This window comes from Wasmannia auropunctata, unplaced genomic scaffold (assembly GCF_000956235.1).
Source record: "Wasmannia auropunctata unplaced genomic scaffold, wasmannia.A_1.0 LD335999.1, whole genome shotgun sequence".
In the NCBI taxonomy this organism is placed as follows: domain Eukaryota; kingdom Metazoa; phylum Arthropoda; class Insecta; order Hymenoptera; family Formicidae; genus Wasmannia; species Wasmannia auropunctata.
This window is the reverse complement of record NW_012026891.1, coordinates 491,793-517,204: the sequence shown is the minus strand read 5'-3', so window position 1 is coordinate 517,204 and position 25,412 is coordinate 491,793. Positions and strand designations below refer to the sequence as shown.

The 25,412-nt window shown below is 37.9% G+C and overlaps 7 protein-coding genes and 2 long non-coding RNA genes across 19 annotated transcripts in view; 4 read left to right on the top strand and 5 right to left on the bottom strand.

The window, feature by feature from the left end:
• Positions 1-75: 75 nt before the first annotated feature.
• Positions 76-3,795, bottom strand: LOC105453470 (putative tricarboxylate transport protein, mitochondrial). Its single transcript, XM_011695463.1, has 5 exons — positions 3,673-3,795; positions 3,035-3,585; positions 1,904-2,338; positions 1,182-1,402; positions 76-1,042 (listed from the first exon to the last, which is right to left on the bottom strand). Exons 2-5 carry the CDS (start codon positions 3,189-3,191, stop codon positions 860-862), a joined length of 996 nt encoding a protein of 331 aa, XP_011693765.1. The 5' UTR covers positions 3,192-3,585; positions 3,673-3,795; the 3' UTR covers positions 76-859.
• A 520-nt stretch (positions 3,796-4,315) lies between these two features.
• LOC105453469 lies at positions 4,316-5,172 on the bottom strand. The gene is made up of 2 exons (XR_974875.1): positions 4,784-5,172; positions 4,316-4,652 (listed from the first exon to the last, which is right to left on the bottom strand). It is a non-coding gene; the product is annotated as an uncharacterized LOC105453469 (long non-coding RNA).
• Positions 5,173-5,304: 132 nt separating this feature from the next.
• Positions 5,305-9,377, bottom strand: LOC105453467 (SWI/SNF-related matrix-associated actin-dependent regulator of chromatin subfamily B member 1). 3 transcript variants are annotated; one of them, XM_011695461.1, is made up of 9 exons: positions 9,341-9,377; positions 9,132-9,236; positions 8,899-9,017; positions 8,453-8,832; positions 7,147-7,615; positions 6,935-7,062; positions 6,547-6,859; positions 5,438-5,614; positions 5,305-5,358 (listed from the first exon to the last, which is right to left on the bottom strand). In XM_011695461.1, exons 5-9 carry the CDS (start codon positions 7,596-7,598, stop codon positions 5,319-5,321), a joined length of 1,110 nt encoding a protein of 369 aa, XP_011693763.1. In that variant the 5' UTR covers positions 7,599-7,615; positions 8,453-8,832; positions 8,899-9,017; positions 9,132-9,236; positions 9,341-9,377; the 3' UTR covers positions 5,305-5,318. The 3 variants fall into 3 exon arrangements, with proteins under 3 accessions (XP_011693763.1, XP_011693762.1, XP_011693764.1); XM_011695460.1 differs by lacking the exon at positions 9,341-9,377 and having other exon boundaries at positions 9,132-9,327; XM_011695462.1 differs by lacking the exon at positions 9,341-9,377 and having other exon boundaries at positions 8,490-8,832; positions 9,132-9,327.
• Positions 9,378-9,468: 91 nt separating this feature from the next.
• On the top strand, positions 9,469-16,982 carry LOC105453466 (AP-1 complex subunit beta-1). 6 transcript variants are annotated; one of them, XM_011695456.1, is made up of 12 exons: positions 9,469-9,714; positions 10,542-10,654; positions 11,434-11,604; positions 12,925-12,951; positions 13,053-13,298; positions 13,501-13,761; positions 13,971-14,393; positions 14,649-15,333; positions 15,524-15,779; positions 15,880-16,231; positions 16,341-16,532; positions 16,679-16,982. In XM_011695456.1, the coding sequence occupies exons 2-12, from the start codon at positions 10,547-10,549 to the stop codon at positions 16,751-16,753; spliced, it is 2,796 nt and encodes a 931-aa protein (XP_011693758.1). In that variant the 5' UTR covers positions 9,469-9,714; positions 10,542-10,546; the 3' UTR covers positions 16,754-16,982. The 6 variants fall into 6 exon arrangements, with proteins under 6 accessions (XP_011693758.1, XP_011693761.1, XP_011693756.1 ...); XM_011695459.1 differs by having other exon boundaries at positions 9,503-9,787; XM_011695454.1 differs by lacking the exon at positions 9,469-9,714 and adding an exon at positions 9,894-10,005.
• Positions 16,983-17,648: 666 nt separating this feature from the next.
• On the bottom strand, positions 17,649-18,548 carry LOC105453465 (40S ribosomal protein S27). The gene is made up of 2 exons (XM_011695453.1): positions 18,431-18,548; positions 17,649-17,968 (listed from the first exon to the last, which is right to left on the bottom strand). Exon 2 carries the CDS (start codon positions 17,965-17,967, stop codon positions 17,710-17,712), a length of 258 nt encoding a protein of 85 aa, XP_011693755.1. The 5' UTR covers position 17,968; positions 18,431-18,548; the 3' UTR covers positions 17,649-17,709.
• Positions 18,549-18,664: 116 nt separating this feature from the next.
• Positions 18,665-20,220, top strand: LOC105453456 (low molecular weight phosphotyrosine protein phosphatase-like). Its single transcript, XM_011695429.1, has 4 exons — positions 18,665-19,006; positions 19,149-19,339; positions 19,588-19,749; positions 19,836-20,220. The coding sequence occupies exons 1-4, from the start codon at positions 18,973-18,975 to the stop codon at positions 19,917-19,919; spliced, it is 471 nt and encodes a 156-aa protein (XP_011693731.1). The 5' UTR covers positions 18,665-18,972; the 3' UTR covers positions 19,920-20,220.
• Positions 20,221-20,478: 258 nt separating this feature from the next.
• LOC105453457 (low molecular weight phosphotyrosine protein phosphatase 1-like) lies at positions 20,479-22,285 on the top strand. 3 transcript variants are annotated; one of them, XM_011695432.1, is made up of 5 exons: positions 20,479-20,893; positions 21,317-21,507; positions 21,631-21,792; positions 21,871-21,948; positions 22,136-22,285. In XM_011695432.1, exons 1-5 carry the CDS (start codon positions 20,857-20,859, stop codon positions 22,160-22,162), a joined length of 495 nt encoding a protein of 164 aa, XP_011693734.1. In that variant the 5' UTR covers positions 20,479-20,856; the 3' UTR covers positions 22,163-22,285. The 3 variants fall into 3 exon arrangements, with proteins under 3 accessions (XP_011693734.1, XP_011693732.1, XP_011693735.1); XM_011695430.1 differs by lacking the exon at positions 22,136-22,285 and having other exon boundaries at positions 21,871-22,127; XM_011695433.1 differs by lacking the exon at positions 22,136-22,285 and having other exon boundaries at positions 20,479-21,232; positions 21,871-22,127.
• LOC105453458 lies at positions 21,740-23,819 on the bottom strand. 2 transcript variants are annotated; one of them, XR_974874.1, is made up of 4 exons: positions 23,728-23,819; positions 23,387-23,555; positions 22,873-23,025; positions 21,740-21,825 (listed from the first exon to the last, which is right to left on the bottom strand). It is a non-coding gene; the product is annotated as an uncharacterized LOC105453458 (long non-coding RNA). The 2 variants fall into 2 exon arrangements; XR_974873.1 differs by lacking the exon at positions 23,728-23,819 and adding an exon at positions 23,625-23,714.
• Positions 23,820-24,103: 284 nt separating this feature from the next.
• The window catches only part of LOC105453460 (histidine--tRNA ligase, cytoplasmic), an 8,345-nt gene continuing 7,036 nt past the window's right edge, over positions 24,104-25,412 (top strand). Inside the window, exon 1 of the mRNA XM_011695441.1 lies at positions 24,104-24,183. The gene's annotated coding sequence lies outside the window, so the exon portion shown is untranslated. The remainder of the gene's footprint in view (positions 24,184-25,412) is intronic.

Genomic DNA, 25,412 nt, shown 5'->3' with positions numbered 1-25,412 from the left:
AAATCTTAAGTGCGCTATTTTTATAATATATTCCGCTTATCGGAAGGCTACATATTGAAGAAGATAAAATTCAAATTAGCTGGAACGTTTTTTTTATTATTATTGTTAACACATACATCCTTTTATATTTACCTCTGCAACATCGAGGTACTTAATTCTCAGACGCGATTTAAAATAATTTAAAATTAAAATCGTTGGAGAGTTTCTCTATCAATTAGTGCTAGGTGTCTCTGTACAAAATTGTACATAAATATATTCTGTTTGTATAAATACATGTATCTATATGTATTGGTATGTATGTGCGTTATGGCTTACACATCTATACATATCTACTTCACACTTTAACAGTTAATAAAAACGATACTTTCGTATTCGTATCTTAGACTGAGATTGCAGGAATGTTACGTTCGTTGCAGAATGTTATTTCCTAAACGCTAAACGAAGTTATTCACGACACGTAATTCAATAAAACACACGATTTTCGCAGTTAATTGGTGATTTTGGCATCGCACATCATTTAAATGCAACTAGAGCCGGAGGTAGAAATATACAATTATACCGTGCAAAGTATAAAACTCATATCCTTTTCTACATCATAAAATCGATCTTTGTCAGAAAGATGCACTCGCGATACGTTTGTTCAATTATGATTTTCGATATATGAACATTTTTTATATGAACATCGGCCAGCGCGTTCTCCCATCGCGCATAACATTTTAAATAAAAATATAAATAAAAACTCTAATCGTAAAAGATATGTTGTACAAATACGCTTGTAAAAAGTAAACGTCAAGATAAAAGCAATATTTGTAAAAGCTGAGAGAATGTATCGTGTACGTATATACGAAATGCGACAGACCTAAGGCCATACTTTGTTGAAAAGTTCCATGAAGGAATCGTAAATCATGAATGTTATGGCAACGTCTAAACATACTCTGCTCATTCGTGGAATGGTTCCTTTGTAAAATGCCATTGGACCCTCTTTCGTCCACACCTGGACCACGCAATCCAAGCTGTTCTTGTACTTGGAAGCTTCCAATCCCTGAAAGCAATATGGAGATTCAGAATAACAAAATTTAATGGAATTATGTATATGGAATTATATGACAAACGTAGACATCAATTAACAAAATAACACTTTTCAATTTAGATTATATGTGACACGCATTATGTACACATACCTGCATCCTAGTTTTTATAACATCAATAGGCGTATTTCCAAAAACTGATGCTGCGCCAGCAACTGCACCAAAAGCACCGACGACTATTTTAGGAACACTTTTAGTATTGTCACCTCCTTTGTACCAATCTTTTAATGTTTCCATCACGAAGAAGCGGATAGCTTGATTGGATCCTTGCTTCAAGATTGTGGGCATTAAGCCTTGGTACACTCCTCTAAAACCTAAATAAAAATTGTTAATATTACGTTTAACGCTATAAATATAATTGCATTACATTAAAATAATTTTAAAATAATTTTGATAAACCAAATTGTTTTAATTTAAATACAAAAATGTCTTCACACATATAATTACTACTATTTACATACATAATAATTAAAATCTTAATTTTCAATACAACTTAATTTTATATATTATTTCAATTTTTCATTCTTATATGATTATTACTTAAGTGGAAACGGATTCACGATTGTTGCATAACGTACTGTGATAAACCGAGTAATACATAAACATATGTTGCAATCTGACCCACTTAAACAAGTTATGGCTGTCACAACTGGATTTCACAGTTAAATCATACTTATTTCAATTATTGATATATTTCAATTATTCTATATTTCTCTTTTCTTTTCACGTTACAACTCGATTGCAAACAGTTTTTAATTAACAAAAGCATAAATTAACAAGTAAAATTGAGATATATAATTGGTACTCGACTTTACCTTGCTCCTTCACAATCATGGAAACTCCATGGAAAAATCCTCTGAATCTCGGATTCGCCGAGCGTTGATCGTTGATGAATTTCACCTTAACCGTCTCCATCGGCGTAACCGCAAAAATAGCTTCGCACACACCAGCGCATAAGCCAGCGAGGAGCCTCCTTTGGGGATTGAGCTTTCCATCCGCATCTACTAATTGCTTTTTCACCGACTCAAAAGCGCCAAACCGCACCGCCGACTTCGGTATAGAACCGTACAGCAGAACGGACAAGCCTCTGTATAAGCCGAAGAATCCACGAGTCTTAACGGTCTTGGTGACACAGTCAACTATTCCTGTATATTCTTTGCTAGCACCAGCCTTTCCTTCCAACTGCAGCTGCGTTTTCACGTATTCAGTGGGATATGTGATGCAAATTTCTATGCCTCCAGTAATACCACCTGGAAATCAATTGTATTCTCAAGTATTTATAAGAGTAGAAATAATGTCTCTCTATATGTATGTGCGTTAAGTATTATAATTGTTAAAGAAATTTTATTGAGAAAAAGGCTGACTTTAAATAGTCTAATAAAGAATTAAAACCGCCATTAAAAAGTAAAAGTGGAAATAAAAGATTATGCGATTTTAATAGAATAGAAATAGAATAGAAATAGTACAAAAATACCATCGCAGCGTAATTTGCATCTTTATAATTTTTTTCTAATTAAATGTAACTTTATTTTTTAAATTAAATTTTACTGGGCACGTCCATCAATTCATTGCTTAAATCGTTTACATAGAGCTCATAAAAATCATTGCGTAAAGTGAGCGCAATTCACGGTCTTTCCATTGCCACGGAAATTCAGATGCGATGACCTTGCGAGGAACGTAGATATTCGCATACATACGCACGCAATCGCACGAGATCGCGATCGCGCGATTTCTCGTGTTATCGTGCGATTTGCCAGAGTGCACTGACTCCAAAAAAAAAAAAGAAAGAAAGAGAGAAGGCTCTCTCGTGGAGCTTCACGTTTCCGCGTGACGCGGTGCACCCAGACAGGTGTCAAAGGTCGACGGGTCACGGGCGATCGCGCGAGCGAGAGAGAGAACGCTCGCTCGCCTCTCGCCCGAGGGGCGGAGTGGAAGGAGTAACGTACCGGCTATGACCCCTTTGAGGCCCAGGTTGCCGGAGGCGTTGGCGGCGGCGGCGACGCCGGTCTCGCTCATCCATGGTCTGCGTGGAAACGGCAATGGGCCGCGGCACGCGCTCGCCAGCGTTGATTGCTGCTGCTGTTGCTGCCTCCTCAGATCCATGCTCGGCGCGCTAAGGCTGCGAACGTGCTCCACGCGCTGTCGCCGCTCGTCCACCTACGCCGCTGGACACCGTCGGGGCCGGACTGCCACTCGATTGACACTCATGTGTGCGTCCCGACGAGCGCGTAACGCACCGGTTTCCCCCATATTTTCCCCCTTCCGCGGACGACGTCGCCTCATTTGACGTTGTTGCTCCACCTCGCCTTGCCTTTGCCTCGCTTGTCGTCTTGCTCCGAGGCTCGTTACGCATAGATGTATATCGCAATATATGCACGTACACACATACATATACAGAGGACGGCACAGGAACTGAAGGGATCTGTTGAATTAACTGCGCTTGCCTGCACTCTTCTTTCTCTCTTTTATCTGATCCTTTCTCTCTCTCTCTTTCCTTCTGTACTTAAAATAAAATAAACACAATATTTATGCTTTGACGAGAAAATGTGAAAAAATTGCAGAAAAAAATATGTAAAGAACAGACCTCGGATTATACATTCGCTGTATGTCAATATTCATGCCAAATGTTGCACGAGCATTTACAAAGCTCTGATTTTTGTACACACATATAGATATATACCAATACATATATGTGTATACGTATATATACACATATATATATTTAAATATTGCATAGAGTTGTTTCGCAACTATATATTATTCATATATTATTCACGTATATCTCCGGAAGAATTTCTAAAATTTTGGCCTAAAGAATATTCCAGATAAAAATTTCAGACTTGTGAGAAATTGCGATAACATCTATTTCTCCAATTAAAATCAAATGTGCATATGTAGATTTTTGCAGGACCGTAACGAGGGCTTCAGAATATAAAAAGAATGATTGTCTGCCGATAGCTATTATCAAGTATAACAATCAATTTGTCTTAAAACCATTGCCAAAAATTGCTGTGTAATTGAACGTATATCTATCTGTGTGAAAAAAAGAATCGTGTACGGACTGTATTAAATTATATTTAAAAAATGAGAGTGAAAATTGGAAATGCCGAAGAAAACATTTTGGCGAGGGTACCGATTGGATCGATTGCGGCCCTACCACCGGTGAGTCCATAGTTCAGGGCTGAAACAGGAGTGCTTCGTCATGGAATCGATTACCTTCGTCCAAATTCTTCAGAAAGTAGAGCATTGTATTACGTTTACATTTTACATAAGTAGAAAAAGAGATATCATAATGTGAAATCAAAGTAGTAACTAATTCACATTTCGATTCATTCGTCAAAGATCGCTCATAGATAAATCTCGAATCAGTTTAAACAGTCTTTTCGTTTTAGTTTTCTTTCTCCATTCAATCCATTCAATCGATATAATGAGATGCGACCCATATGGATTAATGAGATGCCGAAATGTTAGATAATTCCCGAGACACGTGCTTTGCGACGATCGTTTATCATGAATGAGTGACACAATCACGTGATCTTTTTATCTCGTCGTACGATTGCAACACTAAAACAGACAATTGTGGCATTATGATAGATTTTGTAATATACAACGCGACAAATTTTTAATGAAACATTAAAGATATGTTTAATATAACGTATAATTATTCAGAACACAATTTTGATTGCATTTCTTACTGTTGTGTTGAGGTTGCGTCACACAGTGAGCTGTTATCAGGCTTCGGTTGAAGTGTTATATGATATGTATGTGTCAATAACTGCGTGGTCAATCACACCATGTGCACGTACGACATACGACAACAGTTATTTATCACGCAATGATACAAACAAATTGACTGTTATGTAATAAATCAAATTGGAAAAATATTTTTAAATATATTGAAATAAAAAGAAAAAGTAGACTGTAAATTGAAGAATAACTCGTTAAATTGGAATATCCTATTTTTAAGAATGTTCTACAAGAGCGATTATGACTGATTAATTGTGCAGTTACATTCTTTTTTTTCTTTAATTATAAATGCAACCATGTGTCCCGTTATTTTTACAAATAGTTACTTCCACATATTTCATATTCTACGGTACTTTAAAAATTATATTACTTATAATTATTATCAATCCTTATAAATCTTATAAATAGCAGGCATACTAAAAATTAGGATGGTATTGATTGAAAAATGTCGATGGTACAGTTTCTTTTCTAGATGTGCTTTTTTTACCAGCCAGGCGTCGTATTTGCTAGACGTCGCATACGTCTGAAAGAAGAAAACAAACGATCAATTGCCTGCGTTTACGATAAAGTTAACGTACACCTCTACAAATTTCATTTCTTACCGAGTATTTCGATCTTGATCGCGTATCTTCTTTTCCATTTCTGCGTCCGTTAAAGTTTCTAAAAACGGTGCCCACTGATCGGCCTCTGATGGAGGTCTAAAGGGAACTTCTACGGTAGGTAGAGGTGCTTCAGAAAATGCGTACGTTCTTTGATGCCATGATAATTGGCCGCGTACACTGCCAATAATGTAATCAATCATATTATTTAGGCAATAATTAGTATCAATTTTATATACAGGGTGTCCAATTTTAAATAATGCAGTCAATTTTCTCCAAAATTAATAAAATGGAACAGTTTCGAGGGGAAGCATATTTTGGTCGTTTTTTTTCTAAATAGAAATACCAAAAAGATATGATTGTCATCTCCACTTTTTTTACACGTTTGCTGCCTATCTGAAAAGATACACCACCTCTGGAAGTTAATTTCACAAAAATTTATTTTCAGCATTTTAAAGCAGCGTTTAGTGACGACTGGCTTGCTCACTTTAACTGAATGTAGATCACGCGCCAAAGCGTGATCGGCTAATTGCAAAGGAGTCTCATCACGCGCTGATGCGTGATGGGCAGCGAACGTGTTAAATGGAATTATATAATTTTTTTTATATAATAATTCCTCTAATTATTCTGCATATAAAAGTAAAGATATTGAAGGTAAAGATTAAGATAAAGATATCGAAAAATCAATACTTTACGAGATATTTTTTACTTTATCATGCTTATATTTTGACATAAAATATGAAATATCACGTAAATTATTGACTATCTTGATAAATTGTACCTAAATTTTTTTATACACAGAGTAATGAGAAGAATCGATTGGTGTAAAAAAACACACAATTAAAAAAAAATATGTAGTTGCATTTCGCAAATTGCATTTTTTGTTTTAATATATGCTACATATATATCAACTTATTGTGTATCTAATAATACATAATATATTATTATGTATATCTATTATATTTTAAATATTTATATCTTGTATACAAAATATTTTAATATTTTTCAATTTTGTTTTTGTAAAGTTAATTCTAATAATTTCAGTATTAAAATTTTTTTTAACGAAATAATAGCATAATTGTGCTATTACAAGAAAAGACTCATTGTTTTACCTGTAAGCGATAGCGGTGACAAATTCTCCGCCGAGACCGAGCTCCGCGCAAAGCTTCATCGCAAACTTCTCTGGATTATTCTCCTTTTCCGACATGTCCCATTCTACCTGGTCTACTAGCGAGGTATTTCCCACGTGTATATTTAATTTAATTATTACTCTCTGATCGCACTGATCTTCCAAAATCGTCTCCTGAGGGAATGCTTCTATTTGCTGTCTTATCGCCTGCGCGATTGCAGGAACAAAGGTCAATGGATTTAAGTCTAAATCGTCGCATAGCACTTCGGCAAATTGTTCGGGTGTTATGAGACTTTCTGTGAGATAAGAAAATACATTATTGTTCTAATTAGTTAGGATTCTTATTTTTTTTAATGCAAAAATATATATACCATTTTTATTCCAAGTAAAAGTGTCCCGTAATTTCTGGCCTTCGATTTCCATATCTAAACGTATTGGGACCAGCATTTCCTGTTGCGCCGCGTTCTCCAAGTTTGACGATGGATCCGTATCGTCGAAACTGTATCGGAAATAAAATAAGAATTGAAGAATTTCATTATGCAACAGACTGTCATTAAAAGTTTCATTGTATTTTCTTGCTTACCATAGCGGAAATGTCCTAACTTTTTTATTGTGCACTCTGTTGCGATTTATTGGTGTAGCTTGAGGAACTGCATCCAGGTGTGAGCTGTTCGGCAGGCTGGGCACCCACGCCATCGACTTCTTGGATTTGCCCTCTCTAGGCGCCGGCGGTTCGGTCGAGTGCACGGACACAGCCTTATACTTGTCGTCGTTGCCCTCGATGATATCCTCCACCTCGCTGGCTCTCAATAGCGAAACGCTAGACGCGAGAACATGCTGGCTCAGCCCAAGTTCCACTAATTTCTTACGTTCGTCATTGGTTATGGATCTCCTGAACATGCCGGGGTATCTCTTGTACAGGGATCCGCGGAAGAGGCGCAGGTAGTTGCCGACTTCTGACCCAATACAGTAGTACTCGCCATTTTCCTCCACTTGGAAGCTTATAGGCTTGTCTCCGTAGGTGCGTAATGCCATTTTGAAAGCTAATTTTGCTGCAACAATTAGCAAAAGACAGAGATGAAATAAGAATCTACAAAGATATAAGATAAATTTATGCATTTGAGATTATTATGCAGAAGAATAAAAACACAAAAAATGTACTTGACGCATAAAATCTAGTTTGCAATAAACAGTAGTAAGCCTTCAGCCTTCTAAATTCTATACTGTGAAAGTGTGAAGTTTAGAGTTTCCTCCAAACTCTAAAACTTTACAGCTGCGATCTGGCCAGAGCTCAAAGATTGCAGCATGAATCGTACAAGATTTCAGGCCTATTGTACACTTTACCGATGATTGAGCAGCTTTTCTTGTAATAAAAATGCCTAAGGCAACATCGGAAACACTCTTTGCCAGAAAAAAAAACTCCAAAGCTTTGCCAGAACAAAAAGTTAAAGGCTTACCGCACCTATATGTTGTAGACTCCCGCCCAGGTCTAACCACTAATTCTACAAAATAATTAACGAAGTTTCCACAAGCATCTAATTCATTCAGTAGATTTATCTAGACACCAGGGTCCCTCCATTATGAGCTGTGATTAGCATAAGGAAGGACTTTGGTGCGCGTTGGCGGCGCATTTCACTCCACGGCCGCCGAGTCCTACACTCCTCACATTGACCCAGGTGAAGACATGAGTTTTCCCTTCCTCCCCCGCCCCCCCCCCCAAGAAAAAGAATAAAACAGGTTTATCCAGACTATGTTTTCCTCTTAACTAGAAGTGCCGAATTTATACAAATTAGCGCAGCGAGTTTTTATACAAACGCTCATCGTAGGCGGCAATAAGATGGACAATAATGCCGGAAACGCTTCGCTGCATCTTCGAAACAAACACTTACGGGCTATCTCGCTGCTTAAGAACTTCCACTAGCGCACCTGGCAACGGAGATAATTCATCCACAGGCGTTCACAAGCTCTCACGAACCTCTTCTCCTCGCGTCCGTTTGTTTACGTTTCCCTGAAAACAGACCAGACACACAGCACCCGCTACTCCCGCTAGCGGATAAGTTTAATTTTTTTTCTTATCGCGTAGAGCATAGATTAACAAAACACCAAGAAAGGCGCAACGATCGCACATTGCGATTCGTCGGAACATGGACGGTCCATGATAGACCTGCAGGCGAGTTTAAAATGAAGAAGTGGTGCACCAATCAGGTTCGAGTATCATGCAACCGGCCGGTCTTATATCGATACAGCTGTTCACAAGATCCCAAAACGTCTAAAATTTAATTGACGATAAGAATATGTATATCTGCGAAATTATTATTAATTTAATATATTTTACCTTTTTCCCTCCTTCCTCCTAAACTGTCGACAAATATTTGAAACATGAACCACAACTCTCCCGTGCAGCAGTATACGGCATTTTCTACGCAAGGTCCGCAGTCCAGTTTAAGGTTATAACTGAACAGAACATTATCAGAAATATAAAATAACATTTAAAAAACATAAAAAATGTAATAGCATATAAATTACAGGACCAAATTAAAAAAACAATGCTTCAACTGTTTTTATTACCTTCTTAAATATTTTCAGGGCAGAATATAGAAGTCTACCATACATCACATATTTATTATTCACGGATAATTTGTAATTTTTGTTCCACATCAGTTGCACACTTTACTAGTATAAGAAACACAGTAATGTAATAACAGACAACTTGCTAGACTACATGCTGATGCATTGCTCTCTTAAATATATAATAATTATATTATCTTTTCTCGCACCGAGAATCTGCGCTGGTTGCCTGGCTCACATGCGCCGCGCCATCTCACGTAACGCGCGAGATGGCGCGGCGATAGCAGCGCCCACATCGCTACCAACCAGTGGAAAATAAATATGAAAAACCAAATGAGAGAGAGGCGTTCTCTTACTAGAGTCCTAGAGATTGGCCGCCGATAGGCCTGATAATAGCCCGTGCGGCGGCAGCGCAGAGTTGTCACGAAGGTGCCCCCGGTATATCGAACGTCAACCCGCACGTAGCAGAAGCGCAAAGTTCCCCGGGGGGCGGACGGCGTCACCCACTCGGTTCGCGAATAAAAACGACTCGACCCTTCTCGCCCCTTCTCCCCGCCGCCGTCGGCCGCTGTTAAATAGACAGGTAATTAATGAGTCAACGGCGCGAGCAGCTGCAACGGCGGCCCCGCTCCAGATGCAACCGTTCGAGATCCTACGTAATGTTGCTTTCTTTTTTATTCCGCTCTATTATCATCACGCGCGAGCGAGCGGGCGAGAGTGCGCGCGCGCGCGCGCGCGCGCACCACGCCGCTCGCTTATCGCCTCTCGCGCGGCGATTATCTTATTTTCCCCGAGGCATTCCCCGCCTCGATATCGCCCGTCCACAGCGCTCCACGTTAAATGACAGTTCGATCCGTTGGCGGGGGAGTTAGCAGTACGGCACCATAGATTCTGGACATTGATCCACTCCCGGGTTTGCTATATAGCGAAATCTTATTTAATTTCACTGCATACGTCTTTCTCCTCTCTCCCTCTCTCTCTCTCTCTCTCTCCAGTGTAATAGTCTCCATCAGTTTCTATTGCCGTTCCTTCGTAGTTCACTCACGGCTGATTTTGACATTTCTGTTTGACACGTCTGCAATCTCTCTACTTTGACCTTAGTATTAGTTTGGTGTAATTAGATTGCAGTTATACGGCCTGAGGTAAATTAATATTTAGTTTTCGGAAAATGAGATTTGTGCAACATGATTATTTGTTTTATTAATTAAATAAATAATATAAGGAGTTGTCATGCGTGCTGTTAAATTGATAGAAAATGCGTTGTCAAATGCATAGAAGAAATAGATGAGAGTTCTATCATATTGATATAATTAAGTGACTTTAGAGATTTCTTAATATTTTAGAGATTTTTCCTTTCCTTGGTGCACTGCAAATTTGTATAATTATATTTTGTTACATGCGCTGCCACAGACAAAATGACGGACTCAAAGTATTTTACCACTACGAAGAAGGGAGAGATATTTGAGCTCAAGTCGGAACTGAACAATGAGAAGAAAGAAAAGAAGAAGGAAGCTGTGAAGAAGGTGAATAAAAATATTCGTTATCGCACGTTAAGCTTTCACGAGAAACGATAACTTTGGCCTTGAAAGTAATATCATACAAACATCATACTTTAATATCATACAAATAGTAAGCATTTTCATGCCGAACGCTTAAGATATAACTATAAGAGGTAATATTTGGATTAGTGAGGTAAGTTGTGTGCGAAATATCTAAAATAAAGAAAGTCGAGTCTTATCATTCTGACTTCTTTCTACAAAATTATTTCTTGTATGATACTCCTTTTATTTTATAACTATATTTTATAATTATTTTTATAATTTAATAATTCTCTGATACATCAATAATACATTATTCTGAATGTATAAATGTATTAAAAATATGTTACATATATCTTTATACATGGCATATATCTTTATAAATTGTTATATGTTTAAAAATTAAAAATAAATAAATTAAGAGAGCAATGCATCAGCATGTAGTCCAGCAAGTTATCTGTTATTACATTACTGTGTTTCTTGCACTAGTAAAGTGTGCAACTGATGTGGAACAAAAATTACAAATTATCCGTGAATAATGAATAATATATGATGTAATGTGTGGTAGAGCAGTATGCAAACCTCCTAAATACGTCCTTTTAGAAAATAATATCGTAGAGGATGAGAGTACGAGATCAATTGATTCTAATAGCGATAACAAAAATGATAGAGCTGTCCTTATTAAGAATGTTACATTCGCATATTGCTACTTGCACGTTACATTGCTTAACTTAACACAAGTGTATCGTTGATTGTCTGCCCAGGTCATTGCTTCCATGACAGTAGGAAAAGACGTGTCTGCACTGTTTCCCGACGTGGTGAACTGCATGCAGACCGACAATCTCGAACTGAAAAAGCTGGTGTACCTGTACCTGATGAACTACGCTAAGAGCCAACCGGACATGGCCATCATGGCGGTCAACACGTTCGTCAAGGTAACGTAGCTTAGAAACTCATCATTCAATTCGTCATCACGATTTTACTATATATAAACGCACCTTTACCCTCTACATTTTTCTTAATAACACTTGGATGATGTTCAGAGTCTCGTCTGTAATGAGAGGCAAACTAGAGAATTATCCGTCGTTACTGTACACCCGATAACGATCGTCGGATTGTAAATATAATCTCCCTTATATTGGATATCATCCTTGGTGTGTTACATTTTACAGCGTGCCTCGCACTGTATACAGACTGTGCTTTGCAAATTTACAGTTTGCACAGAGCTGTCTGCGTTATGGGACGGAATGTAACTTTTTCGTTCATTGCGATCGAATTGTTTATTTTTCAAAGGGCACGGATTTGAATTTTTATTATTCCAATACTCCGTTTTAACAGTAAAAGGCCGTTGAATTACCTTCTGGACAATGAACAATGAAATCTTTTCTCACTTTTTCATAATGTGACAAAATCAAATTCCAGAAATGTACAACTCCGTTAGGCAGATCGATAATAGACAACTACAATTAATCTCCATAATACATCATCAGTTTATCGAAATTGATAGAGTAATTTAAAATCTTATTATTCTGCTCACGCTAATGCACTGATAAATACTCTTGTTTTCTCGGAATTGAGCATGTAACTTTCTTTCGAGAATTCACACAATTTTCAATCTATGTACGAAACTCTTGAAGCAAATTGTACATACATTCTTCACAGTCCTGTTTGTTTTATGATATAAATATATTAAATCGATTCTTACATTGCAGTTGCGTCTCGAATCGAGGAATGATAGATTCGAACATAAATTTTTTACTCGTAAATTTCTAATGTGCAGCAGCATGAAAATTGTGATCTTTTAAATATTTATTTTATACATATTTATGCATTACCAATCGGTGCTTGTATAAAAATAATATTTATTAATTGCACGCAATTTGTATCATATTGAAAATTTCAGTGTATCTAATGAATGTAATTCGTGTTACAAATAATACCTCCTAATGTGATTAATATAAATATTTGTAAATATACTTTTCTATATATTTATGTTGGCCGATATAAGTTATCTCTATTTGCATGATGCTAATATTGGTGTAACACAATTCTTTATTCAAAAACTTATGCCTTAACGATTGTCAAAAAAAAAAAAGAGAAAGAATTAACGAAGACTTGATATACTCGTGCTCTTTAAAAAATGATCAGTTCTCGATTACACACTACTTTAAATGGCTGATAAGTATAGTATTTAACACTTAATGAAAAATGGTGACGGTGACCAATTTGACCTTTTTCGTTCTGACACGCAAAAGGAGCTAGCGACATCTCCGATGACAAAGGTACCAATGCTACTTTCTACTTTGTTAAAGTTCATGGGTTGAGATAGATAGCCACTACTGTGACTAGACTTGAATCCCTGGCTTGCCCGATTTTTGCGCAGGACTGCGAGGACCCAAATCCGCTGATTCGCGCGCTGGCAGTTCGCACGATGGGCTGTATACGTGTCGACAAGATAACCGAGTATCTGTGCGAGCCGCTGCGCAAGTGCCTGAAGGATGAGGACCCGTATGTGCGCAAGACCGCAGCCGTGTGCGTCGCCAAGCTTTATGACATTAACGCGGCCTTAGTCGAGGACCAGGGGTTCCTGGACCAGTTGAAGGATCTCCTGTCCGACAGCAATCCAATGGTACGCAAGCTCTTTCCTCTCTCGTGTCAGAGAGCTTAATAACTTAAATAAAACAACAAACGTTCAAAATTTTATTCAATTTGTAAAGATATTTGATAAAATATTGTTAGAAGAAGTAACAGAGGGAAGGAAATTTGTATTAAGCATAAAAGATTATAAAATTAATCGTTATCTGAAGATAATACATGTCGAATGTTATTAGGTTGTCGCGAACGCGGTAGCTGCTCTGTCCGAGATCAACGAGGCCAGTCCGAGCGGTCAACCGTTGGTGGAAATGAACGCGCAGACCATAAACAAACTACTGACGGCGCTCAACGAGTGTACGGAATGGGGCCAAGTTTTCATCCTGGATTCACTGGCGAATTACTCGCCCAAGGATGATCGCGAGGCGCAAAGCATTTGCGAACGGATCACGCCGCGTCTGGCGCACGCTAACGCTGCAGTCGTGCTTTCTGCTGTCAAAGTAAATACAGATAAATGCATAGAAATAAATCTAAGAAAAAAATTTGATTATCCCTTAAAGAATTTATCGCAATTTTTATTTAAAAAAATATTGACATCAACATTTAAGAACAAGAATAGGCTCGTCAATTTCTCTTGGAGTCTTTATTTTCAAATCTTTGCCAACGAGAGATAATTTGATAATTAACCGAATTTACTTTGACATTTTAGGTATTAATGAAATTAATGGAGATGCTGCAGTCCGAATCGGATTTTGTCGGCACACTTACGAAGAAATTGGCACCTCCTCTCGTCACGTTGTTGAGCTCCGAACCGGAAGTTCAGTACGTCGCATTAAGAAATATCAATCTCATCGTGCAAAAACGACCGGATATTCTGAAACACGAGATGAAAGTGTTCTTCGTCAAGTACAACGATCCCATTTACGTGAAATTGGAGAAGCTGGACATTATGATTCGATTAGCGTCGCAGGCCAACATCGCGCAAGTCCTGTCGGAGCTGAAGGAATACGCCACCGAGGTCGATGTTGACTTCGTGAGGAAGGCGGTGCGAGCTATCGGTCGCTGCGCCATAAAAGTCGAGCCATCCGCGGAACGTTGCGTCTCCACATTACTGGACCTGATACAAACAAAAGTAACTAAGTAAAAGATATTACGAGACATTTTCAAATATCAAATTTTTAAGTATATTCGTAATACATTTTTACATTTCGAATATTTTACATATTTTACATTGAAATTTAATATTTCAAAATTTGATTATTGACTAATTGACACTTTTAATATTTTTACATTTAGAATTATTTACATTTTGAATTATTTTACATTGAAATTTAATATTTCAAAATTTGTCGATTATTGACTAATTGACACTTTTAATTTTTTTCAGGTGAATTACGTTGTTCAAGAAGCGATTGTCGTAATAAAAGACATCTTCCGCAAGTATCCTAACAAATACGAGAGCATAATTTCGACCCTGTGCGAGAATCTGGACACGCTCGACGAGCCTGAGGCGCGTGCCTCCATGATATGGATCATCGGAGAGTACGCGGAGCGCATCGACAACGCGGACGAATTGCTGGAGAGCTTCCTGGAGGGATTCCACGACGAGAATACGCAGGTGCAGCTGCAGCTGCTAACCGCAATTGTCAAACTGTTCCTCAAGAGGCCCACGGACACGCAGGAGTTGGTTCAGCAGGTGCTCAGCCTGGCCACGCAGGATTCCGACAATCCCGATCTGCGGGATCGTGGTTTCATCTACTGGCGACTGCTCAGCACCGATCCGGCAGCGGCCAAGGAGGTGGTGCTCGCGGAAAAGCCTCTGATCTCGGAGGAGACGGATCTGCTGGAGCCGACGTTGTTGGACGAATTGATCTGCCATATCTCGAGCTTGGCGTCCGTATACCACAAACCTCCCACCGCGTTCGTGGAGGGCAGAGCGGCTGGCGCTAGGAAGTCGTTGCCCGCCAGAAGCAACTCGAACGAGGACTCCACCCGCACAACTGCACAACCTCACGCACAGGTCATACCCGCTCAGGATTCTCTAATCGGCGATCTCCTCAGCATGGACATCGGTGAGCAGTCTTAAATTAAAAGTAAAACTATAGAATTAAAATGTATAATATTTAAAAAAAAAAGTGTGTGTTGTGTGGATGTCTTGGCTTTTCAAAATTATAAGCGTGTCATTCTTTTTTATTTTTCTATGTGGTTGCGAGAAAAATAAAAAATCTATACTACCCGATTTATCCACTTACTCTGTTCCAGGTGGACCGACAATGGTCACACCGACGCCTCAACCGCCGTCGACGGGAATAGGTTTGGATCTTTTAGGCGGCGGTCTCGATGGAATCCTGAACGACAACACGACTGCGCAGCCGGCCGTTTCCCAGACCACAACGGGTCTGCTCGGCGATATATTCGGCTTCAACCAAGGTCCCACGCCTTACATATCTCCCAAAGTTAATTGGCTACCGGCCGAAAAGGGCAAAGGCTTCGATATCTGGGGCACATTTTCGAGAAAGTAATTAATACGAATGTGATATATTAACGAATGGAAAGAACGTTCGAGATACATCCCCTCGATTGCGAATAATCTCTCAACTGCGCGAAATGTGTTGCAGAAATGGGCAAATTAGTATGGACATGACCTTCACGAACAAGGCGATGCAACCTATGGGAGGATTCGCAATACAGCTCAACAAGAACAGCTTCGGACTGACGCCCCTGGCACCGTTGCAGGTTCCGGCTCCTCTGAGTCCCGGATCGAGTATAGAGGCGAACCTTACACTGGCCACCGCGGGCGCGGTGCAACGCATGGAGCCTCTGAACAATCTGCAAGTAGCCATCAAGAACAACATCGACGTTTTCTACTTCGCGTGTCTCGTACCTATGAATGTGTACTTCACGGAAGATGGACAGTTGGACAAGAGGGTGTTTCTATCTACCTGGAAAGATATACCGGCGCAGAATGAGGTATCTCACTCATCCACTTTTCTTCTGTATTTGACAAATGTAGATTATTGTGAGACTCGTTAATAGAGAATCAATAACAGTCTTCAAGAAATCGCATCTCGTTTCGCAGGTACAATATACGCTAAACGGAGTGATGTTGACCGCGGATCAAGTGGTACAAAAGATGCAACAGAATAACGTCTTCACGATTGCTAAGAGGAACGTGGAGGGGCAGGATATGCTTTATCAGTCACTTAAGCTAACGAACAATGTCTGGGTGTTGAACGAGTTGAAAATTCAGCCGGGCAATCCCGACGTCACGGTACGGCTTGACACACGAGTATCACGTTTAAAGGATTACATGGGATACTTTATACACCTTATATACATTTACTTGAAATTTTACTTTACCATTAATCTCCTATTACGGTGTCGTCTAATAATCGTTCCTTTTTTTTTTCTTTGCAGCTATCCCTGAAATCTCGGTCCGTAGAAGTCGCCCCTGGAGTATTTCAAGCGTACAATGCAATTCTACATTCTTAAGTTTTCCGCGTTTGTTTCGTCAATTAGGATATTGCTATAAGATGCGAATTATAAAAGACATAAACGCGAGCATGCGCAGCAGCTTATTTATAGAAGCTATCTATATACACATGAGACTCGAGAGTATCTTGGAACACAGTACTACAGGAATCTCTGTTACAGATTGTCGAATTTATTATAAAAACGAACGATGGGCGTGTGTGGAAATAAAGATTTATGATCACGTCTATATCCTTATGTGCTTTTCTTGTATATGAAAGATATAACACATACATATACATTTTATGTAATCCTGTCTATCATTTTCAACCACATATGTGGTCACCAGATGTAACATACTCGAGAGAAAAGTATAAAAATTAATTTTTGTGAAATTTGCAAAATATTCATGGCAAATATTTTGTTAAATATCCAATTTTAAATATTTCACAAAACTTTGGCTTCAATTGTATTCCTATTTATTATCGCCTATTATTCAAAATGCATTTATAAACAAAATTAATGGGATAAATCTAAAATTTGATTACATATGCAACTACATGTATGATAAGTGTGTTTACAGGCTTACATTTAGTGAAATATATCAAATCCAGTTTTAAATATTCATTTTATATAATGTTATAACTGGATTCTGATTAGATTTGATCTTAAAAGAAATTCAATTTAAATTCAGGAATACTTGTGCAATTTATCACTTCATGTCCATCTCAAATAATTTTAATTCAAAATAATTTAACTTTCAATCTCATCATATAACTGCAGCAACACAATTTGCGGTGCACAAAAGTAAATTTTAAGTTCTCTAAAAAAAGATCTGTATTTTCTGCATTTATTGCAGCATATCTCTGCACGTTGCACAGTTAGGACGTGTCTTGCGGTAAAATAACGCTAATAATACATGTGATTGTGTTTATTTATCGAATATAAAGAGAAGCATCGAATACATATCGCATAAATTAACACTGGACTTTTCTTCTGAAAGAGCAACCCTCAGTTAATCTTGCCTTCCCGCCCGTCGGCGTGCAGAGTATCGTACGGCACCCGTCGCATTCCACTGGCCTCTGGGCGTGTGAGAAGATAGTTTTGATGGCATAGCAGCCCGGGCATTTGACGTCCATGAAGTAGCTGTTGGGCTTCTGTACGAGTCTCTTCAGCTTGTGTTTCCTCTTCTCCTCGATCGGGCTCGGATGGAGGAAATCTCTAGCCAGCGGCATTCTGCGAAACAGGATTCGGCCCGTCAACAACTCGTGATTGTAATTGGCTCACGGATCTTTCCGTCAAACGGTATTAACTTCTTCGCGCGTGTACTTGGAAGACAATTTATTTTATTGCAATTATGCGAAAAAATGTATACACAACATTGTGCAATCTTGCGCGATACACGGACACGGCGATGACAAGAGGAATCGCACGAGGAATGTAAGTTTGCGAATAACGCGAGCTCACGGTCGATCGAATAATTTCCCAATGCAGATACGACAGCCGGAGACATTTAATCAACAAACGCCGGACGGATATATTCGCCTGCGGCGCGTAATGGGCGATACCGCAAGAAGCGCAGTAAGCATGCCGCTCGCGGTATGCGCGCGAATGTGCGGCCCCCGGGTCGATCGGGCCCGCGGCGTCGCGGGCGAACGGAATCCGCGCGGCAGCGAACGAAACGGCGCGGATACTTACGTGATTCGTGAGGTATTTCGCCTAAAATCTGATAATTATGCTCGTAACCACGTGTTTACAGTACAACGTTACGCACTGGAAAGGAACATCGAGCGATCTGACACGAAACATTTAAAACCCCAGAATGCCCCGTCAGCGCTGCCAACTGTCCTCCTCCGCTCGCGCGATGTCCTCCACCAGTTTTCCACCGCATTTTGGGTCTGTTTGATTGGTCCATTGGAAAGGGAATCTGGACAAGTCGCCGGACTCGCCGGGGGCTTCGCGTGTGCGAAGACAAATATATAGACATAACCTTAAATACAATTTCTTCTTGTTTTCGTATATTTGTATTTATATAAAAAAAAAAAGGAATCAGGCACCAAACCAACTACCGATCGATTGCGATCGATTGTGACATTTGTGACTTTAATATCGAGGGACTAATCGAACCAACCGAAGGAAATCGGTTGGCATTAAAAAGGAACTTAAGTGTATTTGAAAAAAAAAAAAAAAATTTTTTTTTTTTAATTAAATAAACTTCAATTTACATCTTGTGTGCCGAGATGTCGAAGAAGAAAGTACTCATGGTTTGTTTAGGTATTGTAGAGATATTTTATATATTTTAATTATATCAGCATGTATATTAAAGATATCCTCTAACAGGAATAAGTATATTGTAATAAAAAAACATAGTAAGCTGTATACGTGTTAAATAATGATTATTTATTTTTTGCTACAGGCAACATTTGTCGTTCGCCGATAGCGGAGGCTGTATTCATAAATGAAGTGAAGAAGAGAGGTTTGCAAAACCAGTGGGAGACACAAAGCGCTGGCATTATAGACAATCATACAGGTAGACAACCAGACAGTAGGGCCCGAAGTATATTAAAGGAAAATGGGATCACTGATTATTCTCATAAAGCACGTCAAGTAAGATTTCGCCGTTTTCAAGAGTAAACGTTATCTCTACGCGATTGCTATAATAACAATATTTAGCTTTTCTATGCGAATATAGTTTTATCATATATTCTTCTTGAGGGAAGAAAATAGGATGAATCTCATTGATTCTCATTCATAATTGAGTGAATTAGCTAATATTTATTTAGAATCTATTAGAACTATTATATTACTATAAATTATTTATTGTATATCTAACCTCTAAATATTTTTGCTTACAGATTGTGGAAGCAGACTTCAACAAATATGACTGGATATTTGGTATGGATCAGGCGAACATTGAAGATTTGAATCGTCAAAAACCAAAGAATTGCCGAGCAAAAGTGGAGCTTCTGGGAAATTATCATCCAGGCAGATCAATCATAATACGAGATCCGTATTACGTACGTATGTCATATCTTTTGGCGTTTGTAGAACTAGAAGACAAAAAGATGGAGATGTACATTAAATTGTTTTCATGATCTTACAGGATTCTGGTGCAGTAGGATTCCAGGAGATCTATGATCAATGCTTGGCATGTATAACAGCATTTTTGGACAAATATTCAACTTAATGCCAAGACTATTCTAAAGCATCGATTTACTTGTATCTTTGGAAGAATATATTTTAGATCAGCGTTTTTCAATCTTTTTACTTCGTCGCTTTTTTTATTTCTAAATCTTTTTACTTCTTTTTACCTCTAAAATTTTCGTGGCACACTGATGTGTCATAGCTGATTGAAAACCCCTGTTCTAACGTAATATGTCCAAAATTTTATGACGTTGAATTTATTGAATATACATATATGAAATAGTAAATATTCTCAAAGAATATTTCTATGTTTAATGCAGAGAAATATACTTTTTGTTAACACTATTAGGTGACTTGTGTGTATGATAATCATATAAGAGAGCAGAGTATGATAAATATAAAAAAAGTGAATTATATAACGCAAAATAGATCATAAGATATTTTGTGTTATAGGTATTATATATATATACATATATATATAATTACAAATAGTAATGACAATACACTTTTTTTCTTTTCAAGAACTTTTTGTTTATATTTTCACAACATAGATATACAAATTGATTTGAAAAATTGCCTAATAAGAGATTAATAAGAATTCTTTTATTTAATTTTGCAGCTAGCAATTATGCATTACTTTTAATTTCAAGCACTTAATATTCTGTGTCATACAAATGTGTTTCTAAAATCAATGAAAGCTTTTTGCATATTAATTAATTAAGCTTCTTCATGTATCATACAATCATGTGTATGTTTTTGAAATTAATAAAAGCTTAATTAATTAAAACCTTTTTATTTAATCACACTTGATACATAATTTGCAAATACATTTGCATGAGTGATTCGTTTTGGTTCATTGAGCCACAGTTGTGTACGTACATTAGATGTCAGCGCAACGTTTTAAGGATAATATTACTAGAAATTTTTAGTGTATTCTTGTTTACTATATTTCGCTACCGAGAGATCAGCAAGAAATCAATATGACACGAAAGAGGAGCGTCCTTATGGTTTGTCTAGGTACTGTAATTTGCTTATTTTTAATCATAAAGCTGAATTTGTTGAACTGTCGCACTGGTTTTAAAATACAGAACATAGAAATTAAGTTATAATTGTTATTCCAATAGCTTTCTTTTTTTTATGAAAAGAAATATAATTGAAGTAAGAACTATGCACGTAGCACATGTGATGAAACAATCTCTTTAGCGAGTGAGAGGCTTTGAATTATTTTGCGGTTATAGTTTTCTATTTATAAGAGTTATGTAATTATAAATACATGCATACAACTCGTCAAACTAAAGTAGGCTAAAAGCAGCAGTCTTTTCTTACGACGTTCTATCAGTCTGCATGCATTTTAAAGTATATTTCAGCAATGCGATTTCAATCGAAATCTCCAATATTTAAACTTAAATTAATATGAATTGATTAATTATTTTCGCGCAGGGAATAGTTGTCGCTCTCCTATGGCGGAAGCGGTGTTTCAGGATCAAGTGCGAAAGATGGGTTTAACCGATTTCTGGGAGGTCGACAGCGCCGCTATTCTAGAATATCACGTCGGCAACGATCCCGAACCCAGGGCGATATCCACACTTCAGAAAGCCGGAATTACGGATTACTCTCATATCGCGAGACAAGTGAGAGTTACAATTTTTGGACTCTCTCCCCTTATATGTTTGTCTATCAATTTTGCATGATTGTTGGACAAAAGTATTTCTACGGCGTTATAGATACTTGAGACACGAAATTATTAATTTCAGATCACGATCAATGATTTCTATCAATTCGACTGGATCTTCGGAATGGACGAGTATATTATCCACCGGCTGTACGAGATGCAACCGAGAGGTAGCCAAGCGAAGATAGAACTACTTGGGAAGTACGATCCAGCTGGAATAGTTGTCATAAGAGATCCCCTCTTTGTACGTATCGCGTGAAACAGACTGTATATTTTTCTGTAAAATAAATCAATGTAATCAGCGAGTTTTGCTCACCGACAGGATACCGGTAGTGTCGGATTTGAGAAAGCATTTCAGCAAGCTCTGAGAAGCGTATGCGCATTTTTGGAAATTAACAAGGTAATTTCGAATTCTCATATTATCTTGTTCTAGTATTCGTATAAATTGTAAAAGAGATCATCGAATTTTGCGAATCTCTGATATCTCTCGATATATCTGCAAACTTTAACAATTTACTTAAAAATTCTCTCTATATCTTATTCCAAATATTGTAGATTTTTATAACACAAGTATGTTTTCTTTACAGAATAATACACTCGAAAAATCACAATAAAAATGTCAAAAATTTTTATTTCATAGAAATATTAAAAATTAAATAAAAATTAGAAATTAAATTTAATTTGCCGAACAGCTTGTCTATTCAGAGTATTTTCGAAATAAATAAGTTTATTCACGAAATATATATAAAAAGATTTTTCTGGAATCCAATTTCACTGAACAACAATCTATATACGCGATCTTTCGCAACTGAAAGTAAAACGCTTTCTCCAAACCGCGGATAAAAACCTAAGTAAATGGTCATAGCGATTATTCCGACATTAAAAAAAATATATACAGTTATTTTCTACATTATGAACGAATAGAATAAATACGAAGATTTTGCCGATTAAAAATCGGGTGTATAAAGACAAAACGATACTTGTATATCTTTCTAAACTTTTTAATTTATAATTTCGTTTTGCAAATAAAATGTATAGCTAAAGAACAGTTTAAATCTTTGAAAGAGAAATGAATTCGAGATTAAAAATTACAGTTATTAAAAATATTTACTGTTAAGAGTAAACCAAGAAGCACGGCTGAAAAAGTGATTTTCTTTGCTCTGAATTAATTGTGTAAAAATTTGATGAAGCAATTACTGAAAGGTAATATTACTTTTTGCTTAAGTAATGCATATCAATGTAAATTAAATGCATAAATGGATATACGGTGTACTTTGCCGCGCTTCAAGGTAGATCGTAAAATGCTTCATTTGCAAATTTTGACCTGTGCCGGTTGCATAATTTGTTCCCTCGAATAGAGAAATTTAATTAACATCCACATCTCGCGTTGGTGAATGTCAGCTCGAGCGTAAATTCCTTCCGACTTTTGCCGTCACAGCTTCACGAGGCTTCAAAACGAGATATGAAGAATGAGATTCTGGAAATACATGTTCTTTTGTTAAACATAAAATATCTACAATAAAACGAATTTTTGCATGTTAATGATCAATTTTACCAATTAAAGGATTCTACGTTCTCTACATTAAATTAATATAATCTATGAAACAAAAATTAATAAAATCTGAAAGATGTTTCCAAGTTTTAAAAATGTAATTAATTATTTTTAAATATTAAATAAAATTTTAGAAAAATGTTTCCAAGATTTTCTCCTGTTCTGAAGAACAAAATAATTCGCTGAAGCTTGAGAAATCAGAAAAATTAAGAACTTAAGAGGTTTCTACAGATATAAAGTGCTCCAGATTTAATTATTGCAATTATCCATATAAGTAAAATGTTACCTGGGACAAGAAAATTATGCGTCTAAAGAGTCGTTAACCGCGAATTTAATGAACGTTATCTAATTCGGAGGAAAGCTAGTGAAATCGGCCGTAATTCTCGCAAAATCACGCTCGATCCACCTCGGCAAGATTGATTGCGGGTTGCAGAACGTAATACCTAACTGCGCACCTGAAATTATATAGATAGGGATTGGAACGCGAACGGATAGAGATACGGTGATCGCATCGATACGTTCACGTATTAAAAAGGTATTTCGATGTCATTGAGGCGAGCAATGCAGTCGGGGTGTTTGCATACGTGTGCTGCAGAATAATGAATATCGCGATGCAAGAATGTTTACCTACATATGCATGTCAGACACGCGCATCCTAAATATAAAATTGTTGACATGCAAATTATGAAAAAAAAAAATCTCTTAAAGTTCAAGCGATCGAGATATTATTGCAAAAAAAAAAAAAAACTTAAAAATAAAAGTGTTTTGGTCAAGCCGGTCAAGCCAAAATCCAGAGATCCATAGAACAGCTTTTTTGTCGCTACGAGGAAAATTCCACGTGGTACTTGTCACGCGTGTCGCGCATCGGGAGGTTAGTCGCGTGACGTCACAAGCGCATCGTTGGATCCTCCCCTCCCCCTCTCCTGCTGTCATTCGTTAGCCACGTTTACTTTTAACAGGAAGTCGATATGTCGAGCTCATCGAAACTCATATGCCGCGTGAACGATTAAGATTTACAATTGCGGTGGACGTATAGCGATATCTTTGATTCACACGTGCGATTCACACGTGTGCGATTTATTCGTAAGTACAAACAGCTGCCTGTCCCGCTGTTCGTCTACGTTCCGAGATTCGGAACGTGCAACGAGATTACGTCACGTTCCGAACTTCAGGCGCGTGGATCGCGTCACCTGCACTTTCCATGTGCACGCTTACGAGTCTCCCCCCTCCCCTTCCCCCTCTCGGGGAGCAGGGGGAAATTTCACGAGATGCACGAAAAGGATCCCTCGCGGCGGCTTGATCCTTCATCTCTCCCCCTCTCCCCCTCGTCTGTCAACGGCCTGTTTCGCGTATCCGTCTCGATCTAACCCAAGCGCAGACTTCATAAATAAATGTAACACAGTGCAGGTTATGAGTTGGAGGGAAGGGGGGAGTGGAGGGAGGCAAACCTCAATTATCTCTTGCCATCCCTTTTTTCTCTCCTTCTCCCGCGCGACACCCACACTCTCGTGCGGCTGCACGTGCATACATTCGCCTCGTGTTACTTCCAAGGTGCGATCAACGGGAACCCGTTTCTCTCGCGAAGTCGAGCCCACGGTCGAGCCTCTCTCGGGCCGAAGTGCGCAGCATCGGCGAGCCGGCGCGGTGGTAGTGATGCGCGATTCTGATTCGATTATTGGAGAATCGATTTTTTTTTACGAATTAATCGATATTATTAATCGATTATTTAGACGGTCGATTATTTGCGAATCGATTATATTTTTAACCATTATTTCGATAATTATTTAGTTCAGCTGCATCAACATGAAAAAATTGATAAAATTATGCTTACTTATTCTATGCATTTATAATATATAAAACGAAAGAATCTGGCAAAGAAAAGTGTCGCTCTGAAGAGAAATATTAATCTTTAAAGTTTGCCTTTTGAGGTTACGAAACCTGTCATATCGACGAAATATTGCATGAAATCGTAAGAAACTGATTTTGTCCAATTTATACTGCAAAATGATCTTTGTGGTGATTGGTTGCTGTATGCTGTTGCTGTCCTATTACATTCTACTTTTTACTATTCTATAGATGTTAAGGTGTTTTTTCACGAGCCTTTCGAATCGCGTAGTGATCGCGTAGTGATTAACAAAACAGATCACAATTAGTCACAAGATGACGAAGATTTGTTATGATTTATCGAACATTTGATTAGGGCGAATTTACACCTTGACAGAAAAGCGGAAAACAGAAAAGCAGAAGCCAATCAGAACTCGCACTGGTAGCAAGAAAAGCAGAAAGTAAAAACTATTAACTACCAACGCGAG

Excerpts from the sequence above, each read along its gene's own strand:
- LOC105453470 (XM_011695463.1), bottom strand. The coding sequence starts at position 3,191 with ATGGATCTGAGGAGGCAGCAACAGCAGCAGCAATCAACGCTGGCGAGC. Across the intron at positions 1,403-1,903 it reads CATGATTGTGAAGGAGCAAG|GTTTTAGAGGAGTGTACCAA; the intron begins GTAAAGTCGAGT and ends ATTTTTATTTAG. Across the intron at positions 1,043-1,181 it reads TTATAAAAACTAGGATGCAG|GGATTGGAAGCTTCCAAGTA; the intron begins GTATGTGTACAT and ends TATTGCTTTCAG.
- LOC105453467 (XM_011695461.1), bottom strand. The coding sequence starts at position 7,598 with ATGGCATTACGCACCTACGGAGACAAGCCTATAAGCTTCCAAGTGGAG. Across the intron at positions 7,063-7,146 it reads GTTAGGACATTTCCGCTATG|TTTCGACGATACGGATCCAT; the intron begins GTAAGCAAGAAA and ends TTTCCGATACAG. Across the intron at positions 5,615-6,546 it reads GTCACCGCTATCGCTTACAG|TGTACGCGGCCAATTATCAT; the intron begins GTAAAACAATGA and ends CATTATTGGCAG.
- LOC105453466 (XM_011695454.1), top strand. The coding sequence starts at position 9,972 with ATGACAGTTCGATCCGTTGGCGGGGGAGTTAGCA. Across the intron at positions 13,299-13,500 it reads TGTCCGACAGCAATCCAATG|GTTGTCGCGAACGCGGTAGC; the intron begins GTACGCAAGCTC and ends GAATGTTATTAG. Across the intron at positions 16,232-16,340 it reads ATATACCGGCGCAGAATGAG|GTACAATATACGCTAAACGG; the intron begins GTATCTCACTCA and ends CTCGTTTCGCAG.
- LOC105453465 (XM_011695453.1), bottom strand. The coding sequence starts at position 17,967 with ATGCCGCTGGCTAGAGATTTCCTCCATCCGAGCCCGATCGAGGAGAAG.
- LOC105453456 (XM_011695429.1), top strand. The coding sequence starts at position 18,973 with ATGTCGAAGAAGAAAGTACTCATGGTTTGTTTAG. Across the intron at positions 19,340-19,587 it reads ATTCTCATAAAGCACGTCAA|ATTGTGGAAGCAGACTTCAA; the intron begins GTAAGATTTCGC and ends TTTTGCTTACAG. Across the intron at positions 19,750-19,835 it reads TAATACGAGATCCGTATTAC|GATTCTGGTGCAGTAGGATT; the intron begins GTACGTATGTCA and ends ATGATCTTACAG.
- LOC105453457 (XM_011695430.1), top strand. The coding sequence starts at position 20,857 with ATGACACGAAAGAGGAGCGTCCTTATGGTTTGTCTAG. Across the intron at positions 21,508-21,630 it reads ACTCTCATATCGCGAGACAA|ATCACGATCAATGATTTCTA; the intron begins GTGAGAGTTACA and ends TATTAATTTCAG. Across the intron at positions 21,793-21,870 it reads TCATAAGAGATCCCCTCTTT|GATACCGGTAGTGTCGGATT; the intron begins GTACGTATCGCG and ends GCTCACCGACAG.